A 14,896-nucleotide genomic window follows, 5' to 3' on the forward strand; every position below is an offset into this window, starting at 1 on the left:
GCTTAAACTTTTGTATTAGCTCCTGTTTCCAGAATCTTGATAGCACAGAGCGAATAAAGGGCTGTCAAGGAGGATTCGAACTGGCTGTAAACTCCTTATGGAGAAGACTTTCAGTTCTTTGCCTTAAACACTCGATGTGTTCTTGTGAAGTATTCTTGTCTTCATATACAGCAGGTTCATACATCAGACTATGAGAAACTGAGAATTCAAACAGGCAGGCAAACTACGTGTCCATCGTAGAGTAATTAGGACCCAAGAGCCAACGACAGCTTGTGATAATTTTTTGAAATGTCTGTGTTAGTATTGCTGATGGAGGAGCATATGGGACTTTTACAGAATTTCTAACTAGGGCAGACAGACACTAGAATATAATATGATTTAATTTGTGTGTTATCCTATTTTTTAATATGAAGAACAGCAAAGTAGGAAAGCCACATGGTGAAGTGTAACTGAAGAGCAGGTTCAACATGCTACTTTATTTTAAAATTTCTGTGTTTCACTCAAGCTTAATTGATCCACTGAGTTTCTACTAGTTCTTCATCAAAAATAAGGCATGAACCATAGTGTTTTTTTCTAAAATCACTGAACAGGGAGCAGGATACAGGACAGTGCCTATACCACCACTTCTTTCACTCTCCTGTATTTCACACAGGCTCAGCAACAGGCTGTCAGGCCTTCAGTTTTGAATCCTTAACTATTTTGTAGACTTTGGTAGGAGTACTGCTTATGCATAAACAAATGATCAGTTTGGATTTCCACATCACGTTTGGCAATGTTTTTTGTTTTGTTTTTTTTTTTTGTGAAAAGGTGGGAGGATTTGTTACACTGAAGATATCTGAAAATGCTGCAGAAAAATGAATTTTGCTAGTGCTTTGTGCTTTAAGAATGTTTTACTCCAGTGAGTAAGCGTTTAGGGTGTAAATGGATACAGAAATTAAAAAAAAAAAAAAAAAGGAAAATCAATATCACTGCATCAGAAAGGAGTAATGTATTATTTTTTTTTTCTTAATTTAGATGCCTTGCAAGATCTTGGCTATTCTCCTTCATTTTTTTTTCCTGAGTGCTTTTGCATGGATGCTGGTGGAAGGATTTCATCTTTACAGTATGGTGATCAAAGTATTTGGGTCAGAAGAGAGCAAGCACTTATATTATTATGGAATTGGATGGGGTAAGTACGTAATAGGTGTTTGCTTTAAGTCTCAGAAGCGTATGTAAAATTGCTGTCTTATCAAAGTTTGCCTTGCTGCTAGTAGGTCTGTTGGATAAGGAAATGCATGTTTTTTTGGTCTGTAATCAGACTTTAAAATGTGTAGTCCTTAAACCTAATCCCACTGCAGCGAATTCCATGACTTCACTAGGACAGATCAGATCCTTAATTACAAAATCAATAGCAGGAGTGTGGGAGTGAGGTCTCACTGCACTGGTATGTTCTTTTTTTGGTTACAACACTGGCTTATTCTGTGTGTACTCGCAATCTGTACATAAAAAATTGGCGCAGTAGCACAGGAGTATCACAAGACTTCATGAATTTTGTACCTTGAAATCCACAGGTGAAAAAGGCTGCATGGAACCTCAGTATTATTATTAAGAATAAAAAAACCACCAGTCCTGTGACACAGGAATCTCAGAAATAACAATTCACAGCTTTAAAAATAATATAAAATACAGTAATGGAAGCATAATCTGTGTATATATTGAGGACTAGAAACTGAATATTTTGTTCCAGACTCTTCACAGCAGATGAAAGCTAGCTTGCTTTCAATGTCCTGGAAGTACAGCAATGATGCTTGACAAACCTCCACATGCAGAAGGAGAAGAAAACCTCATACATTGAGTCAAAAGCAGAGATACAAAAAGATAGTAAAGGAATATCTATGTAATTACAGATAACTACAAAATATGTTAAAACATACATTATCTTTCCCCCTGCGATTTAATTTGGAAGCTTAATGAAAACCAATTATACCAGTAATACAGACCTACTGCAGTCGTAATTGGGATATTTAATACCTCTTGGCACCATGCGGATCTGGGTGATAGTGAGGCTATTCACATATATATATATTTTTTTTCAACAGCTGCCTACTTGTCTTTTTGTTAATATAGCCTTTTTATTCTGTGCATCATTCCTCTTTCATTTTAAAATCTTCTTCTTAGTAGTTCTGTCTAAGGGCCATTTGATACAGTCCTTTGGTGAACATGGTATCTGCTAGATAGAGGGGACAAACTGCAGTTTGGTTAGAAGCTTTTTTTCTTTGCTCTCGTTGTTTCTCTGTGACAGGTTCAAGAGTATTACATATATGTTTCCTTATCCTGGAAGATATTTTTTTTTTCTTCAGGAATGGCCAATTTGCATGCCAACAGTATGCACCTTAAAGCTTCAGTTGCTAAAAACATTTGAAAGCTGTTTTGCTGAGTTTTTTTTTGTAGAGTTCTGTACACTATTTCCTTTCTTTTTTTTTTTTTTTCCAAAACCACTACTCAAAACAGGCTAAGTGGGGTAATTAATATTTTTCATGTGCATAGAGCCAAAAGAGAACCTAATCAGGCTAAGGGTTGAAGACATTGGAGATTTGTAGATTCTTCTAGATTCAGTGCTATATGTAGAGAAACCTGCTGATGTCAGAGAGGTTTCTTGTTGGTTTACTTAGTCCAGAGCTCATGGAATACAAATCCAAGTGAATAAGACCAAGGAAAATGTTCTCATAAGCCCCTGAGAACTCTTTGTTCTTCAGAAATATTATGTAAAAAGCCACAACAGTTAATAAAATAATAAGAACTGGAATTTAATTCACTGGAGTATTTGCTTATAACAGATGTTTTGATTAACTAAATTTACAATCAATTATTAATTACCTTATGAAAATAAATGGACAATTTATATGTGCCGCAATGCACCTTTAACTTTTTTTTTTCCTGGCATTTTGTGTAAGATTTATTTATTTTAAAATAGCAGTGATATACAAAGTGTCTTAGAAGGTGCAAGGATAACATGGCATCTGACTGCAATATGACTAGTACTAAATGTTGCGTTTTGCCTCATTTTATTGCAATATGATTACTACCACTCCATTAGTAGTAATTAGGACAATGAGTGCATAGTTTGTTGGTACGTAATCCAATGGGATGTTAAATGTGGTTGCCAAAAAGTCTCTTCAGTGGTATTTTGAGTAATGCTTTGGAGGGTATGAGGCAATGAAAGAAGGCAGGGATGAGGAACTCTAAACTGAGTATCACTGATCTCCTAACATCTGTTGAAATTTCTGAGAGATCTGCTGTAAAATGAATTCAGCAGTAATCAGACAGACAGGATACCAAATGTGCAGAGCTGATTGAAGTTCCTGTGCATTATCTTTAGTCCCAAGGGTGCTAAAATTACCTCAAAGACTGCAGTTGTCAGGAATTCGAAAGAAGAGTAATTTGAGGAAGGTGATAATATCCTACCTTTAAAACTACCTTGAGATTGATTGGGGGAAAAAAAAAAAACTTTGTTGCCTTGGTGATTCAGCATAACACACACAGAGTATTGTAGCAAAACTTTTCCCACTCACCCATTTGTAGGATGTTGATGATGGAGTTTGTGATACTGGTGATTTTGCTGTGGCACTTTGACCTTAACATGTTTTCCTATTTCAGACAATTTCCTTTCCTTTAGAAACTGCCTTAGAATGAAGATTTTGTTCTGAGCTGTCAAAAGATCTACATTTCTTTATTTGCTGTTGCTTGATATAGTCCCAGACTTCTGCATAGATACGATACAACGCAGCAGAATAAAAAGAAAATCATAGAAAATTAACTTCTACAAAACAAATGGGAGAGTATACTTTTCTCCATCAAGCAAAGTAGATCTTTTCAGTATTGGAAGGAAAAGTACTTTGATTTGTGTCTAATGCTTCATCTTTCTCAATAAAAGACATATTTAGCCTTTTAGAATTAATGTCCTAAAATTGCTTCGAATTGCCTGCCACTGAGTTTCTATAGCCTGTCTGGTTTTTTGCTATGTATAGAAGGCACAGAAGCTTTCAAAATACAGCTTACAGATTTACAGGCATTTTCCATTTTATTTATTGTTAGTGCCTCAGAAACATAAAGCAAATGGAGTAGATGTGAAGTTTAATGCTGAAGAGGAGGACCTAGCTGACATTCATTTCAGACTTCACCCTAGTGACTGTATTTGAGCTGAATTCAGGGAGAATTTCATCTGAGCAAAGATGGTGTTATTTGGCTTCCTCTGGCAAGTATTAAGAGTTTATGCTTGCACTGCAAGCTATATTTTGATGGTGTTTGGGAGGCAGCTTTAAATTAGCTGTCTTGGGGACCTGGAGAACTTGACCTACAGCAGCACATGGCTCCGTGGGGTTGATTTACCCCATTTGAATGTGATGCTGTATTGCTCTGGGACTGCAGAGACATAGAGGACAGCAATTCTATAGATCAGTTGCCAGAAAGGTGTGCTAGAACAGTTCCATCTGATACTGTGCTCTGAGAAACGCTGTCTATTGCATCATAAATTTGGCAATTTGAGTAGGGTTAGTGAGCATATTTGTAGCATTTACTAGCTGAGAAAACATTCAGATACAGTAAAAAAGCATAGCCATAATTCTTTCATGGATGATAACCAGTGACAGCACAACATTAACGATATCCATGATGGGTGTAAACTTCACAGGTCTTACGTAATTATTACTGACAAAAGATTAAGCAATCACACTTACTGTTGCATATAATATATAATCCATATGAATTCTGCAGTCCAGATAAAATCTTATGATCCCCTTTGGCCAAATATATTTTTTCAACCTTTATGGAATTTATTGAATGGTTGTTTCTTAAAGGAGAAATACTCCAATTCCACTGTAAAAAAACCCTTGATTCTGCCTCCATTGCTGTTATCCATCTGATATCTTCTTAATGCAAAGAAAAGACAAACACTGCTCTATAGGCTGCAGACCATTTTATTCTCACTGACTTAACAGCTCTTTTTATGCAGATGACTGCTCTATGTTTCATCTGCGTAAGTTTTATTATCTTCCAAAGGAACCCTGTATTTAATTTTCTTCTTCACTGCCATTTAAAATTGATAAAGAGCCATGCTAAATCCTTTGAATATCCAGCGTTTGACTTGGGTAAAAAAGGCAGACTAAAGGTATAAAGGTGATTTAGTTGGGCACAGGTATTTTTTTCTTCTGTAACAAAGTCCCTGCCATGGGAAGACAACTTGTGTTAGACAAGAAACAGTGCAAATCAAGGATGTCTACTCAGCAACCGAAGATGTGATTGGGAATGTGTAGACATACCTGTAGGACCTTTAGTCCAGGTAGCTCACATACCTATGGCAGACAGAGTTTCAGCACTTAGGCTTATGTCTGTGTGTATTTGCTCTGTTGAACGTAATTATTCTTGGTTTTGTTCAAATGTGTGTAGGAATTTCCTTTCTTAAATAGACAAATGTGAGAGCAAACTAAAATCTTGCCTTTGCTTTGGTCTTACACAAATACTACTTCTAAGGAGTTATTTCTGATTTGGACAAGCATGGGAGAGCAGAATCAAGTTTATGAGATATTAAACTCTATCCTGCAGATTGGATTTCAAAGTCTAAGACCTAAACAATGCCTGTAGATGCTGCTTCTTAACTACTGAGTATCTTTCTTATTTATAAATATAAGGTATTTCTAGCCACAGTCATTACAGAATGAAAATACTTCTTCCAAAAATTATAGTTCTGTCATTACAGGAAAATTTTACAGGATTTTATGGGGATGATATTGGTAAGATTAAGCAGAAATTGCTTGTTAGAGAATTTTGTAAAGCCCCAAGCAGAAAATCTGAAGAGTTTAAAAGAAAATTGAAACTTTAAGCTATCATGTATAATACTGTCTGGGACCTGGTTATTAAATTCCTTAAGATGATAAAATCCCAAACCTTCTCATTTTATTAAACCATACAGGAATTAACTGACAATCATTTAATATGTAAAGGGATGAGGTTTTACTATATTCAGAAACTGTTGGCAAGAAAAACCTCAGTTCCTCTCCAGCTCCTGGCTTGGAGAGCTCTGCTGAAGTGGCACAAGAGGATATCACAGTGCTGGGGCCAGAGACGCGGAGCTCCCCCTGACAGCAGGACCATAATTGTCTGCCTTTGTGTAATTCCTGTGTAATCCCATAAAGCACTCCTCCACCTCCCAGGATGCAGCAAACTGGAACTGTCAAAACCCATCTGTAAACACAGCCTACTTTAAACACGGAAATCTTGTAGAGCTATGACATATTTATGTTAAAATAAGTCTTAGTTGGGCATCTGAGTAGGATCTGAATTTGCTTCTCTCTCCTCATTACTGTCTCTTGCTGCTGTGTGTGATGCTCTAGATAACGAATGTCACCATTTCTGTCCTCTCGCCTGCTCGTCACGCACCCCTCTGGAAACTCAGCTTTGCTTTCTAGATTGCTTTGAATTCTTGAACAAGGTGCACTTACTTGGGGGAGAGTGGTTAAAATAAGCCTGATATTGCTCCACAAGAGATCACTGCTTGAATAGCAAGAGACAGAAATTGCATAAACAAAAGCCAGCCTGAAAAAAGACTATGATTCTCAGTGAAATTAACACTAATACAGTTTAACTGTTAAATTAGTGCTTTATTGAAAAGTAATTTTGTTTGTCTGACATTAATTGACTAAAACATGTTGTATTACACAGCTGCAGGAGGATGTTGAGTTAGACTTAACTCTAAAATGACTCTGAGCTGTTCTGTTGTCCATATGAAATTCAGCTGAACTTGCAGGGCTTACTGGAAAATGTACTTTTGTTACCGATACTGCTACTGACTTTGCCTTTTTGCAGGCTTCCCGCTGGTGATTTGTGTAGTTTCTGCAACATCATCCCTTGACAGCTATGGAGAAAGTGGCAAGTGAGTATGAAAATGTCTTCACTCCAGGTGCAATAAGGATGAAAAATCTGATGGGGAGAAAAACTCGTAGCTCTGTTAACAGGGAGGTAGTTGTGTCACTGATCCTGCTGAGGAGTGGGGGTCATAGCCTGCAAAAGCACGACTATTGTTTAGGCGTATTCTTAGACCTGGAAGTCTTTACAAGCTTGCTTTTCACTGCTGAGATGATGCACAAAACACTCCTGAGATGTTTTGCCTATTTTTCTCTTTTGCTGCAGAGGCACAAAGCCTCCTATGGTGAGCTCCCTGCTTACCCCAAGCACGGAGTAAAGCATGAGATGGAACCTTTCTAACAAGATTACAATAATCTTTCGTTAAATATATTTCATCTTTTGAAGAAAACTGCAGTTAAACATCTGAAGATTTAGAAAGGATATTGTTAACAATTTTGAAAACTAAGTTTCTTTCTAATTTGGAAAAAGAACAGCAATGTTATCTGAGAAAATGCTGTAGCATTCAATTCTACCATAATGTAAGCAAAAGATTTGGAGCAAGAGTTATTTTTTGTGTGTGGTAAACTAGCTTGTATCATCACTGCTGTAAGACAGAATCGTGAGGCTGACAGCGTTTCCTAGCCCCTGTCTCACCACCAGCCAGGCAAGGCAGGGAGGCCTTCAGTTTGTCCCTTGCTACAGTGACAGTGCTCACAGCACTGAAATGAGTGCCTGTGATACAGGGTACAAGAACATCAAATAGCAAATAAAACCTTTCCTTTCTTCCCATCTTTCCGCCCCTAATGCTATTTGAAGGCGCGCTGGGGCAGAGGGCTGTCACTGAGTCTCTGCAAGATACAAATCAAAATGAGATCCTGCCTCGGATCCCCCATGTGCGGGGGGGAAAAGGAGCTTCTTACTGATGCTCCATCATGTCTCTTGCTTTAAAAATTCATCAGTCTTTTTGCACTCTCTTTCAGTCTCTTTTTTAATTAAGAACATTACTAATTAAATGACCGTGAGTTTCATCTAGAATCATTCTGATTTTTCTCTGCAGCTGCTGGCTTTCGCTGGACGATGGAGCAATCTGGGCTTTTGTAGCACCGGCATTGTTTGTCATTCTGGTAGGTAAACCCGCGGCTGCTGCTCTTTTCTTGTTGCACATTGGTGTCAGCCCCACAGCAGAACTAGCTGAAGCTCTGACCTTCGTCGTTGTGCCAGTGAAACTGAATGAACGACAGAGATGAATGGTCCAGAATTATTTTGTTTCTCCTACGATTTTTGTGGTTTACGCAGTTGTGTATTAGTTTATGCATATTAATTCTCACACCATTCATTTCACTCTTCCAAGACAAAAATATAACTTAAAATACCTGGAGAGCTCTCTCTTAGCCTGTTTAGCCCCTGTTGAGGCCACTAATAACTGCATAGAATCGAATAATCTTGGGAGTGTTAATAATTCTCAGAAAGATCCTCCAAAAGAACAAACTCTGTGGTTTGTGTCTCATATACACCAGTAAAAGCCGAAAGGCTGATTCCACCCCGCTGATATTTGAAGCTTTTGCTTTTAGAGACCTCACTTTTTCCAGTAAAGCTGAGTGCCCTCAGTGAGGATGATGGTCGGCAGAGTTTTCAGCGAGTCAGCAGCTAGCAGGAATGCGTTAAAACAGCGGTATGAGCTGTCAGTCTTTGGGTGGGTTCTGGGGAAGGTAAGAAGCTGCACCTGCCTTCTTACAGCGATGAGGAATTTGTGCTGTTCCTCTGGTTTTGGAATTCAATGTCTGGTGTGGCAGTTTGGCTGATCAAGGCAGTTTGCTGGGTTCAGGTGGCTGCCGCCAACGCCTCTGCCAGCTCTAATGAACATCATGTTTCCAGGGGACGGTGTAGGTTCATGGCTCTGATGCTGATACATGAATGCTCTACAGCAGTTTAATTATGCCCACACATTAAATTGCAGTGAGTTGTGGTTTAATCACAATGATTACTTGAGGAGTCAGGGGTGTTTGCAGGGATTAAGTGGAAGATTATTCATCTTCAGTACTGTTTCCAATACTTTAATTGATCAGGTTACCTCTGATTTTTGCTGCAGGTTATAATGTCAGAGTGACAGTATAAACGTGGAATAGACTCTCACCGATTAGTGAAATCAGGTTGCCTTTAAAGCTTTACTTAGATTTCAAAGGCATGAGCCCAAATCTAGACCAGAGTCTGTGCCTGCTGTGGTGTTTTAGGAAGGTCAGGTAAAATAAGATCCAGACTGCCTGCATGGAGGAGCTTCAAAAGGAGCCACTGACTGTACCTTGTGCTTCCCTAAGAAAGGTATGGCTTCCGTGGAAAGCTCAAAGAAACTTGGCCAAGTTTCGTTGCACAGAAAACCCCCCAAATCCTGCTCACAAGCCAAGGGAAGGAAGGAAAGCTGTACAGATAGACCACTGCTGTTCACCATTGCGTACCTCCAGAACTATTTGGCAAGCAGAGGTGGCTCCTTGGCTGACCTTTTCCATCACAATCAATTTTACACTGCAGCTGAGTGGACATCCTAGTGTTCGCCTGGGAGACAGTGAAATCAGCACCTTTTCTAGGCAGCCCAGCCCAGACTAGTCCAGCATTGTCCACCCAAGATACAGCCTCTGAAAAACTAGGCTATACAAACACATATTAAGAAAACAATGAAAACAGTTGCTATATTGATGTGGCAGAAGTTGCTTCATGTTAGCATTTTACTCAAATTATTAATGGCAGCACTGGAAAATCCCTGTGCAGTAAGGGCAGAATTTATTTTACCTAAGTGAAAGCATATATAAATAAATAAGAAATGCTGGTCACTGAATTAGAGCTGGCTGAATAGCTCTGGACTTTGTTCCAACAAACTTAACTTCTTGTTGGCCTGTACCTTGGGCCTTCTGTCTGTGAGTTTATATTCTAAGATATATAGATATTAATGACTGGAGAGCAATTGAAATAATTTAATATTCTAATGTCTCCTCACATTAGCACTTGCTATCTGCCATTGTTCAGCAGCAAAGGAGGAAATGAGATGCAACCAGTAAAATCAAATCTTTCCCAGCTGCTGTCCAAAGATGATATTAATCAAAACATGCTGGATAGTGAAGTGTTTACTCACCTGAGTGAGCACAGCCTTCAATAATTTGCGTGCGTAGCAGCTTGCTATCAAAGTAAGGGTTTAACTGTCTGGCTCTCACTTATGATATATTTGTGCAGTTCAAGTTATATTCTTATAGGGATACAAATATATTGAGAAAGAGGAAAAATGATCTCACAAGGTTGATCTACGTAGCGCAATTTGTTAATAGTCTAAACCCAGCTCTGCCCAAAATAGCAGCAAGCTAGCTGACAAATTATTCTCCCTGGGCATTGGATATGCTAGCTGAAAAATGTGTTAGTACCTATAGGGAAATAACAAGGCTAAACACTATTTTATGCGTGCCTGTGCTCTTTAAATAACAAATGAGCCACTAGTTGCATGAACTAGTGTTTAGCTCTGAAAATACATCTCAGAAAGCAGTTTTTAACTACTTCCATTCACAGTTTCCCTCTGCCAAGAAAACAGAGACTGCTCTTTTCAAATCCCACTCTCTAGAGACTAGGCAGACATGGTTTGCTTTTGTCCTGCCACAGCCCAACAGGCCATATAGACATCATGGAGCCTTAAAACACAATGATGTGGTGGGAGTGTGACTGGGAAGAAAGTACTCACACATACTTTTCTAGGGTGTAACTCACAGAACCTCCCAGCGCTATAGGGATTCCCATACCCAAAGTGCTTTTTCACTGGGATTTGAGTCAAGGGATGTGATGAAAGAAATTGTTCCTTCTATGTGTAGGTCTTTGGCTTCTTACCTGCATCTTACTCATAGAATGGTTAGGGTTGGAAGAGACCTTTAAAGGTCATCTAGTCCAAACCCCCTGCAAGAAGCAGAGACATCTCAACCAGATCAGGTTGCTCAGAGCCTCATCCAGCCTGGCCTTGAATGTTTTCAGGGATGGGGCATCCACCACCTCTCTGGGCAACCTGTTAAGGTTGCTCTTTAAGCTTTAAAGATCGCTCTCCTCCACTTCCCAAACCACAACACTCAAGCCTCTATAGCATCCACTTAAGGCAGCTTTGCAAAAGAGTTGTTGCAATTAATTTGAAAACCAAACTATAATCTCAGCCAAAGCGGGCCTGGGACATGCCTTCAAAGGAAAAAAAAACTTGACAAAGCACCTGAATTTCTGGAACAAGACATTAAAACTTCTGGCAGAAGGTTTTGTTTGTTATCAACCATCTGCTGCCTTGGTATGTTTCCATAGACATGGCAGAATTAAAGAAATTCTACAGAAATCATCTGTGTACACAGAGCGGTGGGTGTGCTGCAGACAGTGAACAATCCATTGCGGGGGAGATATTGGGCTGTAGTGGCAAGTCCTTTCTGTGTTTTTCCTGTAAGTAGTTATTTTCCTCGTGGTTTTTTACAGGTCTTTCTGATAAACAGCATTTTTAAGGACCTAAATTATTTTTATTAGCATATTGGTAACAGTTCTCTGCTGTGGGGACATCAGCTTTGTAACTGGAGTCTTCAGATGGGGCTCCACGGAACTTGGGTCCCAAGCTGAGATTGCCATCACTGTCTTCAAGTTGGTACTTCTCACAAATATTCTGTATATGAAACAATATCCTCTCCTTTATGCCCGCTGATCATACATGATTCTGTTCTGTTGCCTCATGTTATTTATTCACACCTTTACGTACCAGTGCAAAATTAGGATCATTTTCATATGTTGAATAGTATCTTACTCTGCAAGTAAGCCCACTGATTGAAAAGTGACAATTTGTGTCCCTTATTAGACATCACTCATCATGGAAAAAGGTGGCAGAATTGGACCCATAGTGTTTAAAGGCTCTGAAACACTAAGATTCCTCAGAGTAACTGAAATCAAGTACATACTTAAGTGCTGTGGTGGATTAGAGCGCAAATGAACAGACCACAGCTGCTAAACTTCTCATTTTTTTCTTATTAGTGCTCAGTTATGAGCACTTTTACTTTTTAAAAATATAATTCCTTCATTATTTTAAAATTAAATTTCTTCTTACTTAGCCGACAGGAAAGCATACAATATTTTTTTTAAACAAGAGGACAGATAGTAAGAAGTGAAAAATTAAGGATTAATATTAGGAAAGAGTAGAAGTTAGGGATTTGTTACAACTTTTATTTATTATTTGTTTTCTTGTGTATTTCCTTTCCAACCTCAAAGTTTTGCTGTGATATTCAGCTCCGACTGGTGTGATACTACATGCATTAATATGAAGTCATGTGCATAGAAGTCTAAAATAACTCAATTCAGTGTGTTCCATCTGTAGTTGCTCTGGGATAGCTCAGAGTAGAATGGGGCTTTCCAAAATCATTCTCCCAGATTTCAATTTTGATCTAATTTAATCGACTAGCTGTGGTTGGAAACGCATAATACCCAGTAATGATTTCTGATGTGACCTAGCAATGGGCTGCAGCTGCAGCACCTTGCAGCATTGGTGTGCTACTAATGGTGTCATGATCAAATTAACTTGCACCGTGAGAAAGTATGTCAAACCTCGGATTGGAAGAGTCAGTTCTAACTCCCTGTACCATTGCCCAAAACTGAAGTGGAGCCTGAAATAGTTTGTGGTTTTAAAGGAAAGCTGGTCAATGGATTTAATTAAGGCAATATGTTTTACCCTTTTTTTTTTTTTTTAAGTTCCTCTGTGCTGCCAAGCCTTTTCTTGGCTAGGATGCAACACACCACATCAGAGGGTTTTACACATGGGATTTCTGCTCTGCACTAAACAAAAATCTCGTGAGACTTGGAGGAAATCTAGGTGAAACCCTGAAAAAAAAAAAAAAAACAACTAAGTGAGGGAAAGAATTTGTCTCACTGTGTCTGGTCTGACAAATTTTTGATGAGAAAAGATACTGAAAGAGGGCCTTTTTACTCATTTAACTCTCTTCCTGATCTGACAATTTTCAGTCAGATGAAGTTGTCAGTAGAGTGAGCCAGAGCTCCCTGATGTCATTGGGATCTTTCCATGGGCTCTGGTGGGCTTTGGATCAAGACTGCAATGATGGGAACTGGGAGCTCCTGCTGATTTCACAGAGACTTGCCTGTGGTTGGACAAGCTGTCTTGAAAGGAGTGCTGTGATTTAGGAAATAAGTGCTAATGTTATTAGCTATATTGTTTTTTGAAAAGTAGAGTGTGGCCAGTACTTGCAAGCAAAATTATTCTAAGTTCCTGTGTAATTTAAAGGCAAAATAACTGCAACTGTCAGGTAATCTGGCCTTTCAGAAAAGTGAAAAATAGGAACTATATACAGATCCCTTATCTAAATGTTTATTCTCCTAATTCAAACATTCTGATATAGATTAAAGAAAAATGAGTGTTTTGTCAACTAAGCATTCTCCTATTCAAATAATTGGCAAAGTATTTACATCAGATGCCAAAAAAAAATCACTGGAGGAACAATTCAGTGACTGTATTTTGGTTTTCTATTATCAGGGCAGTGGAAATACCTCCATGCTTTACTTACTGAAGTATTAGCAAAACAAGATATTTGTAGCTAATCTGTCTATTTAGCCTGGATGAGATTACTCTAATTTCTCAAAATAATCTATCCAGAAATTTTTAAGTGGTTCAGGAAATTTAAATGTAGAACTTTGGGACCTGAGTATAATGGTTTATTGCTAATTTTACCAGTACCTTAGTTTTTTATCAACAATGAGATCACAGTGTTTCCTCCTCATCTTTTAAATGTATTACTAATGCACCCTGGATTATAATAAATATAATCTATAAATTATATATAAAACTATATATAATATACATAAAACGTATATATACACACACTTTTAAAATTTCCACTTTAGACCATCCAAAATAGCTAGGAAATTGAGTTCAGATTTACTTTTGTTTGTATAATGAAATTAAAATTCAGACAGAAATGATGAACAGTTTGTTCTTTAGAAAACCATCTAATTTGTCTCCCTTCAGATTATCTTTCTTGTGCTGTTTTTATGACCAGATCTTAGGGTTCATGTCCAGTTTGAGTGAGAGTTTGCAAAATTCTGAGTATTCATTTGCTGGTGCTAACCATTCAAACTTTCAGTGACTTCTGTAAGATGTAGGAAATTCAGAATTTAAGAATGAGGCTTCATTTTTTTGTTTTCTTTTTTTTTTTTTTTTTATTTGGATTTTTGGGGGGAGTACTTGAGTGTACCTTATTCCAGAATAACCTTCATATTTTAAAAAACACTATGCAGAAAGCAAAATCTAGAATAAGGAATGGAAGAAAGCATTAGAGTTAAGCACTTGTGAGCCTGGCAGGAGTGTGCTGTTGTCTGCAGTCATCAGAAATAGGGATCGTGAAGCATCTGTGCCCGGATGAACTTGAACTGTCAGTGAGACATCCACAGGGAAGTGTCAAAAGGGGTGACTGATATTTTGGATAAAAGACTGAAAAAGACTGCTGAAAGATAATGTGTCAGGAAAGAAGTTGAGGGTACAGAGAGGCATTTTCCCATAAAAAGCTGGAGTAATGATGAAGATCATTTTGTGGACATGCAGCAGAAAATTGGAGAGTTTGGAGCAGAGAGAGAAAGAGAAGAGAAAGTGTAACTTGTTCATGTTCATCGCTTGCTGCTTCTGTCAATGTGTGAGAAAAGCCGAAATACGTCTTTCACCTTCACATTCTCCCCCTTTTTTTTTACTTCTTTTTCTTTAAACCTAAGGTCTTTTCACAGCAGGACAATCTTTGCCACATTTCCTTTAAGTGATAAAGATTTCCTTCTTTCTTCACCTGTGACTCCAGAGCAAATACTCTTTTGTTAGACACTTTCAGTGTTAGTCTTTTCAAGATTTCCTACTTTTCTGGTGGGAGTTCTTTTCATTTTATTGATGTTTCTAGTGGGCCTGACATCAAAAAGAGCTGGGCTTTTGAAGAGCGGAGTTCAGGCTTAACATATTTTCCTCATTGCTGTTTTACAATAA

At 38.2% G+C, this 14,896-nt stretch overlaps 1 protein-coding gene across 1 annotated transcript in view; it reads left to right on the top strand.

Moving 5' to 3' along the window:
- Window positions 1-14,896, top strand: part of ADGRD1 (adhesion G protein-coupled receptor D1) — a 151,415-nt gene that overhangs the window by 107,874 nt on the left and 28,645 nt on the right. Inside the window, exons 18-20 of the mRNA XM_086761376.1 lie at window positions 1,015-1,168; window positions 6,841-6,907; window positions 7,937-8,003. Of these exons, the coding sequence (XP_086617502.1) occupies window positions 1,015-1,168; window positions 6,841-6,907; window positions 7,937-8,003 (288 nt within the window). The remainder of the gene's footprint in view (window positions 1-1,014; window positions 1,169-6,840; window positions 6,908-7,936; window positions 8,004-14,896) is intronic.

Source organism: Chlamydotis macqueenii, chromosome 17, assembly GCF_036417535.1.
Source record: "Chlamydotis macqueenii isolate bChlMac1 chromosome 17, bChlMac1.mat, whole genome shotgun sequence".
NCBI lineage: Eukaryota > Metazoa > Chordata > Aves > Otidiformes > Otididae > Chlamydotis > Chlamydotis macqueenii.